This window comes from Haliotis cracherodii, unplaced genomic scaffold (genome assembly GCF_022045235.1).
Source record: "Haliotis cracherodii isolate W230 unplaced genomic scaffold, xgHalCrac1.p SCAF_18, whole genome shotgun sequence".
NCBI classification, from domain to species: domain Eukaryota; kingdom Metazoa; phylum Mollusca; class Gastropoda; order Lepetellida; family Haliotidae; genus Haliotis; species Haliotis cracherodii.
The window spans coordinates 27,991,721-28,008,239 of record NW_027266273.1 but is presented as its reverse complement, the minus strand read 5'-3'; the positions used below and the strand labels follow the sequence as shown (position 1 = coordinate 28,008,239).

General features: G+C 42.7%; 1 protein-coding gene across 2 annotated transcripts in view; it reads right to left on the bottom strand.

The window, feature by feature from the left end:
• Positions 1–1,439: 1,439 nt before the first annotated feature.
• Positions 1,440–16,519, bottom strand: part of LOC139465956 (zinc finger protein 91-like) — a 29,653-nt gene continuing 14,573 nt past the window's right edge. Inside the window, exons 3-7 of one of the 2 annotated variants that reach the window (XM_071247969.1) lie at positions 15,480–15,980; positions 12,495–14,596; positions 9,814–9,977; positions 8,113–8,196; positions 1,440–7,501 (exon numbers count right to left, since the gene is read on the bottom strand). In XM_071247969.1, the coding sequence (XP_071104070.1) occupies positions 7,269–7,501; positions 8,113–8,196; positions 9,814–9,977; positions 12,495–14,596; positions 15,480–15,980 (3,084 nt within the window). In that variant the 3' untranslated portion in view covers positions 1,440–7,268. The remainder of the gene's footprint in view (positions 7,502–8,112; positions 8,197–9,813; positions 9,978–12,494; positions 14,597–15,479; positions 15,981–16,519) is intronic. The other variant, XM_071247970.1, reaches the window with a different exon arrangement.

The window sequence follows — 16,519 nt, the reverse complement described above, 5'->3', positions numbered from 1 at the left end:
TCTCACACCATCACGTCCCACTACCACCACTAGCAGTACAGTCTCACACCATCACGTCCCACTACCACAACTAGCAGTACAGTCTCACACCATCACATCCCACTACCACCACTAGCAGTACAGTCTCACACCATCACATCCCACTACCACCACTAGCAGTACAGTCTCACACCATCACATCCCACTACCACCACTAGCAGTACAGTCTCACACCATCACATCCCACTTCTACCACTAGCAGTACAGTCTCACACCATCACATCCCACTACCACCACTAGCAGTACAGTCTCACACCATCACATCCCACTACCACCACTAGCAGTACAGTCTCACACCATCACATCCCACTACCACCACTAGCAGTACAGTCTCACACCATCACATCCCACTACCACCACTAGCAGTACAGTCTCACACCATCACATCCCACTACCACCACTAGCAGTACAGTCTCACACCATCACATCCCACTACCACCACTAGCAGTACAGTCTCACACCATCACATCCCACTTCTACCACTAGCAGTACAGTCTCACACCATCACATCCCACTTCTACCACTAGCAGTACAGTCTCACACCATCACATCCCACTACCACCACTAGCAGTACAGTCTCACACCATCACATCCCACTTCTACCACTAGCAGTACAGTCTCACACCATCACATCCCACTACCACCACTAGCAGTACAGTCTCACACCATCACATCCCACTTCTACCACTAGCAGTACAGTCTCACACCATCACATCCCACTACCACCACTAGCTGTACAGTCTCACACCATCACATCCCACTTCTACCACTAGCAGTACAGTCTCACACCATCACATCCCACTACCACCACTAGAAGTAGTCTCACACCATCACATCCCACTACCACCACTAGCAGTACAGTCTCACACCATCACATCCCACTACCACCACTAGCAGTACAGTCTCACACCATCACATCCCACTACCACCACTAGCAGTACAGTCTCACACCATCACATCCCACTTCTACCACTAGCAGTACAGTCTCACACCATCACATCCCACTACCACCACTAGCAGTACAGTCTCACACCATCACATCCCACTACCACCACTAGCAGTACAGTCTCACACCATCACATCCCACTACCACCACTAGCAGTACAGTCTCACACCATCACGTCCCACTACCACCACTAGAAGTAGTCTCACACCATCACGTCCCACCACTAGAAGTAGTCTCACATCATCACGTCCCACTTCCACCACTAGCAGTAGTCTCACATCATCACGTCCCACTACCACCACTAGAAGTAGCCTCACACCATCACGTCCCACCACTAGCAGTAGTCTCACACCATCACATCCCACTTCCACCACTAGCAGTAGTCTCACACCATCACATCCCACTACCACCACTAGAAGTAGCCTCACACCATCACGTCCCACCACTAGCAGTAGTCTCACATCATCACGTCCCACTTCCACCACTAGCAGTAGTCTCACACCATCACATCCCCACTTCTACCACTAGCAGATGATTAATAAGCATGCAAGGCAGCAGTAGGGAGTGTTACTAGTGTTACATAGTTACTTGACCTAATTGAGGAGACTTCTGGGACAAGACTGACTGTTACCGGGACATGGCTAGACTTAAAGACATGCTCAGCCAAGAGGCCGATTCAGCACTGCAGCAGTGAGTAGAATGGATGTGTTTTGTGTGTATGACATCTTTGTTCCAGGTGTCCTAGGGCAGGAAAGCCCAACATAATGCCGTCCTACACAGTTACCACAGTGGGAAAACCCACGAACATGGGACCAAAACATCATAACTGAGGCAACTCTGGCCTTGAGCCCCTGAACAGCTGGGTCCAAGGGGAGGTAACTATGGCCTTGAACCCCTGAACAGCTGGGTCCAAGGGGAGGTAACTATGGCCTTGAACCCCTGAACAGCTGGGTCCAAGGGGAGGCAACTCTGGCCTTGAACCCCTGAACAGCTGGGACCAAGGGGAGGCAACTCTGGCCTTAAAGCCCTGAACAGCTGGAACCAAGGGGAGGCAACTATGGCCTTGCACCCCTGAACAGCTGGGTCCAAGGGGAGGCAACTCTGGCCTTGAACCCCTGAACAGCTGGGACCAAGGGGAGGCAACTCTGGCCTTAAATCCCTGAACGGCAGGGACCAAGGGGAGGCAACTCTGGCCTCGAACCCCTGAACGGCAGGGACCAAGGGGAGGCAACTCTGGCCTCGAACCCCTGAACAGCTGGGTCCAAGGGGAGGCCGATGGTGCCTCAGAACACGGGCCACCGATGCTTCTTCCTCCCCCCTGGAGATGCTGAATATGGTTTAATGTCCATTCTAGCAATATTCCAGCCATGTCTCTGCTGGGGACAAGAAGTACTGGGTTCATGCACAGCACCTAATTGAGGAATCTAACTTGGGTCTTAGGTGTAACAAACGACCACCACGCTATCTCACTGTCAACAGTGCCATCAAAAGTAGAGGTCATGTTTTTAACAGAGCATCTAAGAAAATCTTGTTAGCCAACTTCTGCATACATTAATTCACACACAAACGAAATCAAAATAGAATAAGAAATTTCAGGAAGCATCTTGGGACCCAATAATACTTCATTGAGTTTGATATACGCAAATACAGTTCCGATTCCCTGCCCCAATGTACACTATGTATATGAATAATAAAAATGCTAAAATTGTAATAAAAATTCAAAATCTACACTGCTCTCACACCTTGGATGAAAAGAAGACACAGACTTACATACATACATACATTCGGACAAATACAATCTGGTTAAACTAAAGGAAATATATATGTGCCAAAACAAAGCATCAAATACAACCATATAAAGTTACTCTTACACAAGCTTGGCCCCCAAGTGGAAGGTGGGTGAATGCAGCATAACAAGTCTATCATGCATCCACAATATCACATGTGTGTTACAGAATACAACAGGACAATCTGCTGAAAATAGATCTAAATGTGACTGACACACAATGATTGCCCTACAAGTGCTCATAACAGTGAGCGAGGTCGTATTTACCAACACAGATACAGTTTGTTGACTACATGACTCAAAGAGTCCTATTTTGTAAATGCATCATCAGTTCAAGGTTTGTTAATGTCTGAAACGCCTCTAAACCTATACACCAACAAGGAATTACAGAATTTGATTATTTCATTGTTTTCACAATCAGTTCTATCTACCTACATACACTAAGTACCTCTCTACAGAAACAGGTATCCACAACAGCTGACAGCTGAAAATTCTACCTCTTGTAACCATGGTAACAGGGAATTAATAGATGTGTCACCTTTGCAAAAGACCTGGTCATACATTCTACGGTACACATAACAGACAGTAAAATTTGAGAAACATCAACAAATCATCACTAAATATCCCCGAACTAGATAATTCTTAACAAATTCTCAATATATACAATTACGTTTCAACAAGTTGTGAGTAGGAAGAATTATCAGTCAAGTCAAGACACATCCAGGCAAAATGCTACTTCCCTTTTGAATGGCGCCCATACCAAAATGTAAAGATCAATTTGCAGTTATTAAATATTAAAAAAGCATGAAAACTGACATCTTCATGTCACTTGCTTTTTCTCTTGATCAACTTTGTTTATGGCGCAGTAAAAGTAAGCCTGCCAAAGAGATCTGAAATTTTCAGTTCAAACGACTTCATCATAAAAGGGAGATAACTTGTGCCTGTTAACAACAGGATGGACACACAGACAGACCTACAGATGAAGGGGAGACAACTGACAACACAGGAGAGAGGAGAGCAGGACAGGGAAAACGTGAGGACAGGCTCAAGAATCTTCAGTCTGTTAAACAGAACTCTACATAAGTACTAAAACAGATTTACATCAAGTCTGGCTTGTAAAACTTAGTCTCCAATATAACTGCTGTTCCAAAATATACATGTAATAGCAGTCACTGACATTCATGTACATCCATATGCCCACCACACGGAACATAGATCTATCTAAACAATAACAGGATTAAATCTCATTTACATACTTCTGTACAACTCAACATGGATTTCCACTACAACTCTAGGCTGTTACAACAGGTCCACCACGCCCACAGTGGAGCCCGCCATGTCGGCCTCCGATCACAACAGTCCCCACAATCCACAGTTAAATGAAAGTCCACTTCAGGTCATCAAGTCTCTGTGAATAATTGAGCAGCAAAACTGTTCTCGAATATCATTAGTTTGTCCCTGCGGCAATTACTGAGTGGGAATTGTGTTTCCATCCTCAGAAACCATACCATTTGAAAAAGTTACCATTTTCTTTTCCAAATAATGTAAACAAAAGATAAATAAACACAAACCCAATATCTCTGATTAATTTGAGGAAATCAACCTTGTGTTTCAAATATTCATCCAATATCTACTTTAATGCTGACATAATGAGGTGTATTCAGGGAATCAAACGAAGGTTGTCAACACGAGCAAACACCCCCTCCACTGGGCCACCCAGTACTGGCCACCCAGTGTGGGTCACACTCAAATTCCATATTCACAGACACTTGATGCTTCCCAACTCGTCACCAGCTATCACAAAATGTGGAAAAATATCAGGCAGTATAAACCCAGCGGCTCCTTCCATCGTGTCTGGCCAGTCCGTGGACCACAAAAGCTATCGTCAGCAAGGTTTAGACACAAAACATCTCTATATTTCATCTAGATTCATTAAACATGATATATTCCAATTTACCAACAATCTAGTCAAGCCTTTGCCAAAAGCATCAAATGTTCAGAAGCAAGATTCTCTAACATATTTGCTACAGTAGACTTATGTCACAGTGAGAAACAGGCAAGTGACTAGAACACAACACTTCCAACCTAATTACTTATATTTTTAACATACAAATGAAACCTAATCACTTATATTTTTAACATACAAATGAAACCTAATCACTTATATTTTTAACATACAAATGCTTTGTCTGTCAACATTGGTTGCTATGGTGTCTCCATAATTACTTTCATTTGTCTCAATGGTTGCTATGATTCGTATCCATGGCAACATCCACTTGGCCGACATGACAGGAGCCACCCCAGTAAAACTTTTGAAATGATCTATCACAATCATGGAAGGTAAAACAACTCTAAAACTATACTCTGTAAACAAACATCAATAATGGAATCATTTTCTCTCGATTCACAACTGAACAATATGTCACTGCGATACCTAGAATACTTTTTCATTCATCTATCATCATTCACCATGGCAACAGAATAACAACATGCATTTGCCAGCCAATCAAAATGAGGATAACATTTTGCCAGCCAATCAAAATGAACATAACATTTTGGGTAACAACCTTCAACACAAACAGTGTCACATTCAAATGAACTATACTAAATCTTATCATAAACTGTTGCCACGGTAACCATCACATATCATCTTTGACGTAACAAACGATGGTGTTGCTAAACACCGTCGTCTCCTGACCTTCAGCAGACCAAGGCTATGTTGTACCTGGAGATCTCCCGACTCCCCCTCAAGCCCTCCCACTGGCAACGTTGTCTCTCCTGTTCATGTCATGGCCATGGGGATTCAGATATACAACCTCAAGATTGTCTTGTGGAAGGAATAAGTCGTGGCCTCATGCTTGTTGCAGTGATGTTCAGGAAGGAGAATGGGGGAGTCAAAGACTGGTTTGAAGGATTCACGGAAACACCTAGCGACTTTTCAAACAGTGGAAGACGGTCCTGGCAGTCGACCCTCGTTAAGTGGAAATCAAAAGTGTCTTCTTCCAAATTCAATTCACTCAGAAAAATTCAACGCTTCAAACAAATAACATTACAATAACATTTTTAAATCAAATTAAGATTTAGGATAAATCCTAGTTCACAATTTTTAAAAGTAAGCAGTAAGCATTTTTTGGGCCTGATTTGCTTTTGCAACTATTTCATGCCTGGTTAAACCATGACAGATTATGTAGAGTCGATGAAAGAATTGGATGCTCTTTAACTTCTTGTGAGTAATAAAATCTAATATTAAGAACTTGTGTAGGACCCAAAGAAAGAATCCAGTTGTTTCCTCGTGGTGGAAAGACTACCTAACGAGAATCGACTTGTAGGGAGTAGAACCTAGGACCTAGGTGATGAGAGATCACACCACCCACTGTGCTAGAGACCCATCTCATACGGTGTATCAATCATCTTAATGTTTTTTCCAAACAAATTTATTTGTGTAAATAATTTAAAAATATTTAATAAAATATCAATGAGGTCCAAGTACACAATTGGATTTTCTGGTCTGTAATCATTTTCCTCAAACTGGTTCTGTACAAACAACTTCTCAACAACGGAGCAGATATACACATTTCAACATGATAGTCTTGCAAGAGTTACCTCCCTGTAGCTGCATTGCACCACCCTGAGGCAATTGTTTACAACAGCTTGAGGCAGTAGTTTACAACACCTCAATTCAAGCAATAACAGTGCCTATCACTTGTACAACTCTGAAACACTTCACATGTACAGCACTTACAGCACTTGAGGGAGAATGTCCCTTCAGATACACACAGGCAGATGTAACTAAAGGGAGGTAACTCTCATGTGATATTGATAACAATGATTGATGGGTGAATGTAACAAGGAAACTGGCCATTATATACATCGCAGCGATATAACATATCATACACATTGCAGCAATATAACAGAATATACATCATTTTGATTTGATAACATTATTGCTGTAGAAAAATGATAAATTCTACCTGCCTGTAATTCACAAAGATCTAACGTCTCTACCAATACTGCGATTTATAAACAACAACAGCCCAGAAACTAACGAGTACAATGCTTCCTCCATGTGGTGTACTGATATGATGTGGAACGATGAATCGTGAGGTGAATATTACTCTCCGGCTGAATCCATATGTACCTTAACATAACAAGTACTACCATTCTTAGCTACTTGAGATGGCTAATTGTGAGATTGCTGCTATGATGAAGTTATCCAAAATTGGCTTGATTACACACAATACAATCACTTCTAAACAAAGGGCAATAACTCCTATCTGCTCGTGATGATAATGTATGAAAAAGGATGTCATAAAAGGACACATGCTGTTAAAAATTCACTGTGATTTCTTGATGCTAACACAATGCAAATAGATGAGACTTGTGAACTGAAAGACTCTGTAAATAAACTTTGTAAAACGTACTAAAAGATGCAACGAAATGGTAGGAGGAAACATTGTACGCAGTTGTGGAGCTCCTGCTAGGCGGCGGTGGGACAGATCAGACAGAGTCGTTATATTCCCCGCTGTCCAAACTCTCAGACTTGTGGACCTTGGTCAGGCAGTTGCCCTCTAGGTGCTTTTCCAGGTTCTTGGGAGTGACGAAGCCTTCACCACAGCGCTGGCACTCGTTGCGAGACTTGAGCATATGTATCTGAGATTTCATGTGCCGGTTCAGGTCCGACTGAGTCACACCCTTGTAGTTGCACAGCTTGCAGCAGAACTCACGGATACCTGGGACAAGGACAGATAACTCTACGTAACTTGTCAAAGAACTCTCCTAAACACCAGCGTTAGAAATTGGCACCAGTCCTGTAGCCCTTGCCAAACTGCCCAATAGTTAAGGTATCATAAGGACTGGTAGAAATTTGCCATTGTTATGGGTTATTCTATATGTTATCATTATAAGGACTTGTGGACTAAAACAGTTAGTTTCTAACGCTGAAGACTTGTTGCATAACACTCCTGGACCAAGGAAGGAGAACTCTATGTATGTTGTTAAATAATGCTTCTGGATCAAGGGCAGATAACTACATAACTTGTTGCAGTACTCTCTTCAATCGTGGGCTGATAACTACTTGTTAAATATTGCTCAAAGAACAAGGGAAGATAACTCTACGTAAGTTGTTAAATAATACCCCTGGATCAAGGGCAGATAACTAAGTAAGTTGCTGCAGAAATCATGCGAAAGCAAGGGCTGATAACTCTTAAAAAAACTTCAAAACTTTAAAATTGGTATAGCTACTGACACAAGAAACCACATCTCCAAGGTCCCCCAACATTAATACTAAGTTCAAACAGTGGGAAGGAAGCCAGTCGGCAGCTGGATGTGGAGGAGGACTCACCCTGGTGTCGCATCATGTGGACTTTCAGCTGGCTGTTGGTTCGCGCATAGTAGTCACAGTACTGACACTTGTATGGCCGGATATCTGTAACCATGGTTACAATGTCACATGATAATATTACAACAATTCCGCAAGGCTATCTGGAATACACAGTCTGCATACGGTGGTAAGACAAAGTATCAATAAATAGTTTGATAGGCATTACTAAGCAGTTGGCGGATGACAAAGTAGACACAATGTATGGATTGGATAACAACTTGGATAACAATGGCCTTTACAGTAAATAAAGTTGTTATCCATACATTGTGTCTACTTTGCAAGTACCCACACTAACACTTTTAACATCAACAATGTACTATGAAAACACCAATACTGTCAAAAAGGATTCTCCTTGCAAACTTTTCTTTGTCCTAGACACAGAAGGAGCAGCACCATGAGGCCACACCAGTTACATGTATAAGTGTTCCTCCCACCTGCCTCTGCTCAACACCCTCTTAACGCTGTCCCCCATACCCACAGGGACCAATGTGTTCCCTATTGAAGACTACTGAAGAGAACAGCTCCTATATCTAAATGTTGAAAACCCTATGGAAGGGTACCGAGAGAACAGCTCCTATATCTTAATGTTGAAAACCCTATGGAAGGGTACCGAGAGAACAGCTCCTATATCTTAATGTTGAAAACCCTATGGAAGGGTACCGAGAGACAGCTCCTATATCTAAATGTTGAAAACCCTATGGAAGGGTACCGAGAGAACAGTTCCTATATCTAAATGTTGAAAACCCTATGGAAGGGTACCGAGAGAACAGCTCCTATATCTTAATGTTGAAAACCCTATGGAAGGCTACCGAGAGAACAGCTCCTATATCTTAATGTTGAAAACCCTATGGAAGGGTACCGAGAGACAGCTCCTATATCTAAATGTTGAAAACCCTATGGAAGGGTACCGAGAGAACAGTTCCTATATCTAAATGTTGAAAACCCTCTGGAAGGGTACCGAGAGAACAGCTCCTATATCTTAATGTTGAAAACCCTATGGAAGGCTACCGAGAGAACAGCTCCTATATCTTAATGTTGAAAACCCTATGGAAGGCTACCGAGAGAACAGCTCCTATATCTAAATGTTGAAAACCCTATGGAAGGCTACCGAGAGAACAGCTCCTATATCTTAATGTTGAAAACCCTATGGAAGGGTACCGAGAGAACAGCTCCTATATCTTAATGTTGAAAACCCTATGGAAGGGTACCGAGAGAACAGTTCCTATATCGTAATATTAAAAACCCTATGGGATGCCACTGAGAGAACAGCTCCTATATCGTAATTTTTAAAACCCTATAGGAATCTACTTAGAGAAAGGTTCCTATATCTTACTATAATGAGTGGGTGAGTGAGTTGGGTTTAACACCGTTCTTAACAGTATTCCAGTTTTATCACGGAGTGTCAGTTTAAAGTGGGAGGAAAGCCTGAAGTGATGCAGGTCTCAGACGTTTACAACTTTGGTGAAACCCACGAGCACAGGTATGGTGCTGACAAACCTAGAAACATAATTGGGGCGAATGAAGATTCAAACCCACGATCATAGATTTCTGGCATGTCCAAGGGATGCAACTTTGCACAGAGAATCACGGCGCCTTGGGCCCTCCTTGCCCCCTCTTAATGTTGAAAACGCTATGGGATGCTACTGAGAGAAGAGCTCCTACCCTCGTGGAAGTCCATGTGTCGGTTGATATCGGAGAATGACAGGAAGTCCTTGGAGCAGAAAACACATCGGTAGACGGTGCGTCCATCAGCCAGGATTGTGGGTTTGCAAACCTGTTCCCTATCAACTGGTTGGTTGACTACATGCAACCTGGCAGAAAATTTTCTTGAATTAAAAATAAAAGAAAAATTAATCTACTGATAAGTTGTGACCCAGAGTGAAGATGATGATGATGATGATGACAGCAGCAGTAAAACAATGGCTTCAAGTTGGTGTTTGTTGCAACAGAGAAAAGTAATATTAATTTCAAATAAAAATACAAATCATTTTCGGATAAATCATGTATCAACATAAACTTCTGAATTTTAGGGACATTAATTTTTATGATACATTCATATCAAGAGTACATTTATGACATGTTACTGAAATATGATAATTCACTTCAGATACGAGAATTTTTAAATGTTACAGGTGTTGTTTTTTTGTATTCATGCTACTTCCCTAGAAGTAACAATGCAAAATCGAAAAATTATCTCGAATTGATAAAGATATATGAACATTTACAAACGGAATTTGTTTGGAAAACATGAGAATTGACAAAGAAACTGCACAGTAGGCCAGCATCATGCCACACACACTAACACATCATGCCAAAAAATTGTTATGTCTTGACCAAAACTGCAATCTGATCAAGAGTTATCTCCCCTCATCTGAACACATCCCAATAATTATGTTCACAAAAATAACATTGTTCTAAACACATGCTACACACATGATTAATTGAATCTCTTAACTGTTTAGTCCTAGTTGATTTTGGTGAGTTAACCAGCAGATATTTTGTATGACAGAACTTTAATACTTATTGAATTGTTTTGTTGAGATTTAATTGAAATTGCATCTTGAATTACGAAAAATATTTTCTGAATTCCTACGACATAGACACCATTTAGAGTTATCACCACATTACTCATGGATTAGGTTATGTCAAGGTACCGAGTTGTACGACTACTGTTTTCAATTTTTTCACCAAGTAGCTTTATCTTGAAGTTGAGAAAGACAAAATATTTCTGCCCTGCTTACAAGTAGAACACAAATGTGAGTACTATCTACAAGCTGTCATCATGAGCCGATATTAAGAAATGTGTTTGAGAGACGGACGCTGTTCACTAGACATATTCGACGATGTCCGTCCAAAGGCAAGTTACACTAACAGATGGTTCCACAGCCCAATCAGCATCTCTTAAACATTATCTATACATAGCCGGATGCCATGATCATGATGATAGATTTTATACTTGATCACTTAATCACAAAAGGCCTGAGGAAATATCAACAACTTTGCTAACGGCCAATCATGTAAATGGCTGCAAGATATTTCCAATAGCTTCACTATTTTCATTACGACGCACTAAAAAATATATATAAATGATAGCATGCTGGTGCTTTTTTCCAAACTAAATTACCAGTTTAGTAACGGTGAGTGAATGAGCGACAGAGGTCCAATGATGAGCAATGATCAGTCACTATGACTACAGGTGACAATGGGCGTGTAGTGTTTGGAAGTCTGCCCTAGGCTCTTAGTGAACATTTTTACTACTGCAGAATGTAGAAACACTCCAAAATGGGTTAAGACATTTTCGACTCCAAAACAAGTTTGGTTAGTTGTAACCATGGTAACACAATACTGTGGCTGGTAGCTAGACAGACCTGGTCAACCATGAGACATGCAGTAGACACAACATCCAACACAGACCACACACTTCACGTGGAGGAGAGTCTAAAATGCCGACAGCTTGAACAGTTTTTTCCTTTCACAGCTGTTGCATTTTACCTTTTTGCTGCAAATGCATTTATTAGTTTATGAATGATGCACAACTCTGGGTCAACCATCAGTAGATATTTTTCTACAAGCACAACAATGACAGCAGAACGCAATTATCTACAAATAAAGAGGAGATACAGGTAGAAAGTAAACGAGAAAACAAGACATGTCAGGTGAAAAGACTGATTTTGATAACTGTTTCATTCACAAAGAATGAATTCACTTAGACAACGCAGATTGTCATAGGGAGTCAGTTGGGTTTAACGCCACTTTTAACACTATTCCAGCAATAACACAACAAAAAGGCTTCACGCTGTATTCTCGGCCTGAATAATTGAACCACTAGGCTACCCCCATCCCACCCTCAGTTGTACAGTATGTCTATAATGGTTTTGTGGAAGACCTGGGCCCTATATAACAAATCCATCTTTGTGCTAAGGCTGTCTGAAGTCATAAATGGACATACAACAGCTGCAGAGCAATGATGGCTTTGTGAAATGGCGCCCTTATTATTATCATAATAATGAATCTGTAGCAGTAACATTGTAATGACAACATAATTACTTGAGTTAAAAATGCTTACATAGTTTTCTGAGCAAAATAACAATTAACATGCTACTGTCTTTTCACAGTCTTCCAACATGTCTAAATCGATCTTTTCACCTTTCACAATATATATTTTTTAGTATTTACCACATTATTTGAGAGCAAAATCAGACCATCCATTAGCATTAGTCAATTACTGTATGGAAATTAACACATTTCATTCCTTTAAAATTTCACAATACCACATGACTGGCTGCACAATAAACTTGAACAAAATACATGCACAGTCCATGCAAGAATGACTCGGGACCTACCTGGAATGTGTGCGTGACAGAGAAGTGACCTTACGACCATCATGGGTGACGATCTGATTCAGCGCCAGCTTGGACAACGGATGCCAGTCGGGAAGAGGTTTCCGATCTGAAGAATCCCTGCCGTATGACAGAGGCGGAGAGTCCGCCCCCGACGAAGCATTCCACTGCACCCTTGGACATCCGACAAGCATGTCTGGATCGGCTGGTGACGCTTGGGAGTTGGAGGAGCAGGATTGAGTTGGGGAGGGGCTCTTAGTGGTGGGAGGCTCATTGGGGACCTGGACAGAGATTGGCAGGTTCATCATAGCACTAACACTGAGATTAGACGCCGAGGGGAGCCGGGGGAGGAGCCCGGCCCCGAGGAGACACGGCCCGGCCGCATGGTTGGCAAGAAGCAGTGGGTTCATGGAAGCTATCATGGAGGCTGTGGAGTAGGCGACACTCATCTCGTCGCCGCTGGACACCGAGTGAGGAGGGGGAGGAGCTGATGCTTCACCTTCACTCTCCTCCAAGATCTCCTGTTTGATCTTCAGGTCAAGGTCAGGAGAGGAACTCTTTGCAGTGGAAGCAGTGTTGGAGCCTGGACTCGAGTTCCCCAGTTTTGTTGGAGCAGCAGACTTTCTTCTGGATTTCACTGGTGGACCATCTTTGCAAAATGAGATGAGTGATCGCTTTGGTGCCGTCATAATCTCCGAATTTGAATTCTCTTCCGGATCTTTCTCTTCAGCTTTGGTCTCGGATGGAGGCTCAGTGGTTTGGTTGGTGGGTGGTGGATCGCTGGTGTTTGTTGGTGGAGCAGACGGCATCACCACGGTTACCTCTTCCTTGATCCCATCCTTCTCCAGCATCTCTTTGGCTTGTTCCATGTCCTTTTGGTTCTGTTCTTCTTCGGGACGCTTTGGTGGAGTAGCTGGAGGGGCTGGTTCTGTGTCGTCCACCTCCCCTTCCTGATCAGGGGCCCGACCTGGGAACTTGTCCCAGTAGGCAATTCTGAGCAAAGATCGATGTTTGGCCCTATTAAAACCTCTGGTCCCTTGTTTACTCAGGGTGGAGTCAGCATGGAAGAGACTCATGTGCTGTGACAGATTCACCGACTCACTGAATCCCTTTCCACACTCCTTGCAGTAGAACGCTTTCTGCCCTGTGTGGATTCGCTCATGTCGTTGCAGCAGAAACTGACGGGAAAATGTTTTACGACAAAATTTACATTCATGTACACCATTAAACCTGTTTGGCTTCATTTGGTTTAAATCTGGGGAGGTTTCTGATCCGTCACTTCTCACTTTCGTATTGTCAGACTCTGAAGATGGGCTAATGCCCGAATTATCATTCTGAGTATCGGTAGGTTCGTCCTTTACGTGATAGTCTTCTTCATCCGACATAGCATTGTCAGTCCCGTCCACATTCTCCCCCTTAATCTTGTGTTTGAGAACATGCTGCACCATGAGTGACTTGTGTTTGAAGGTCGCATCACAGTACTTGCACTGGTAGGTCGTGATCTCCAGCTCAAAGTGCATCGACAGGTGGCACTGAACGCGACTGAGCGAGCTAAACATTCGCCCACATATATAGCATTTAAACATGGTGACCTCCTTCCCTGTCACAGAGTTAACGCCATCTAGTCTGGTTACAATTACAGTCTCGTTGCGTATACGTAACTTACTACACGTAAATTCGCCATCGTCCACAATAGTCCCCTCGTGACCATTCTCTAAAGAGTCATTTAACAAACTGTCCTCATCTATCACTGAACCTTCACTTGTATTAGAAATCTGTCGGTTAATATTCTGGGTGAAATCATCGTTGTATTTTATCCACTTATCAGTATTACAGGATGAACTAGAATTTACTTCCGCCAATTCTGAATCTATTTCCTCCATATCGTCCAGCTCCTCCACGTCCTGACCCCCACTCCCAGCAGCCAACAGCGCTCGCTCCCGCTCCAGAATCTGGTCTTGTACGTGGAGCGACTTCATGAGAGCGCGATTCTTCAGTCGTAAATACCGTTCCTCCAGTCCCTGGCTCAACTCGACAGCCATGTTGTGTGCTGCTCGTTGATGGTAGAGCATACTGGCTTTGGCCTTGAAGCATTTCCCACACACCTGTCACAGATCAATCTCAGGTTAGATCGTTACCTAGCAACATTTCCCACACACATCACAGATCAAACTCAGGTTAGATCGTTACCTAGCAACATTTCCCACACACATCACAGATCAAACTCAGGTTACATCATTACCTAGCAACATTTCCCACACACATCACAGATCAAACTCAGGTTAGATCGTTACCTAGCAACATTTCCCACACACCTGCCACAGATCAAACTCAGGTTAGATCGTTACCTAGCAACATTTCCCACACACCTGCCACAGATCAAACTCAGGTTAGATTGTTACCTAGAAAACATTTCCCACACACCTGCCACAGATCAAACTTAGGTTACATCATTACCTAGCAACATCCACACACCTGCCACAGATCAAACTCAGGTTAGATCGTTACCTAGCAACATTTCCCACATACATCACAGATCAAACTCAGGTTAGATCGTTACCTAAGTAACAACATTTCCCACACACCTGCCACAGATCAAACTGACATTAGCTCATTACCTATTTCTAGTGAACACAGAATCCAACATGCACAGATATCAACAAGACTTGAATTAATACTAACCAGCCATGGATAAAGGCAATCGGATATCAATCTCTGGAATGATTCTAGATTTGAACAGATCCGTTTTAAGACAATCAAGCAAATTACAACTACTAGGCCAAAAATCTTAAATATATGTGAGGTGGAGAGGGAAAATCTGATGAATATACCCTACTTGGTGTAATATATAAATATATATTATCTGTAGGAGAAATATGATGTCAAAGTTTGGTCGATCCTATAGGGGGTTTGTATTGAACTTTGTCAATGTCTATTAGTTTCTTGGCAAAAATCATTCCTGTGCATGTCATTGGACACTGCTCCTACCTCACACTTGTATGGGCGTTCCCCAGTGTGCATGAGGATGTGCCGCTTGAGGTCACATGGCTTGGAGCACACTTTCCCACAAATGTTACAGGTTCGGTTGCTCAGCTTCTCAGCGCTTTCTTCTTCATCGTACTTCTGCCCCTCCGCTGCATACGCAATCTTGTGAACCGTGGGCATGTCGACCGTCTTGGACAGCAGTGCTCCGATCATGGAGACAGGTTCTTTCTCCCGGTCTTTCTCCGGGGGCTCTGCGACGTGGTTCACTTCCTGTCCGTCGGCGTCCTCGATGAACTCCCCTGTTGTCTCATCCAGGTGCGGTCCTGAGTAGTTTGTGAGGTCTTGCTTGATGCGGCTCTCTAGGGCTTCCCGCAACAGAGACGACGTGCAGAGGGAGACCCCCGCGCCGGGCTGGTGGGGTGGCGGCTTGTTCACCAGCTCAGGGTGGTACGTCAGTTGGTGGAGCTGGAGGCTTCGTTTGGCCTTGTAGGCTTTGTTGCACCCCTGAAACAGGCAGTATAGTCTTAGGTTTGGTTTGGCCATGTAGGCTTTGAAACAGGCAGTATAATGTTGGGTCTCAGGTTTGGTCTCCTTGTCTACAGGGAAGTATTTGGATTCCAAACTAAATGCTCTTGACAGGCAAGTTAGAAAATATTAGTTTGTCAAAAACTGATAGTTTATATTCTTAAATACTGAGGTATATTAACATTGCAGTAATGTCCAACTGAACAGTAAAGCCTCTTCTCTTTTTTCCTGTGGAATACAAGTCATAACACTAGTCCTATCTATATCCTGTGGAATACAAGTCATAATACTAGTCCTATCTATATCCTGTGGAATACAAGTCATAACACTAGCCATAGCACTAGTCCTATCTATATCCAGTGGAATACAAGTCATAACACTAGTCATAACACAAGTCATAGCACTAGTCTTATCTATATCCAGTGGAATACAAGTCATAACACTAGTCATAACACTAGTCATAGCACTAGTCTTATCTATATCCAGTGGAATACAAGTCATAACACTAGTCATATCTA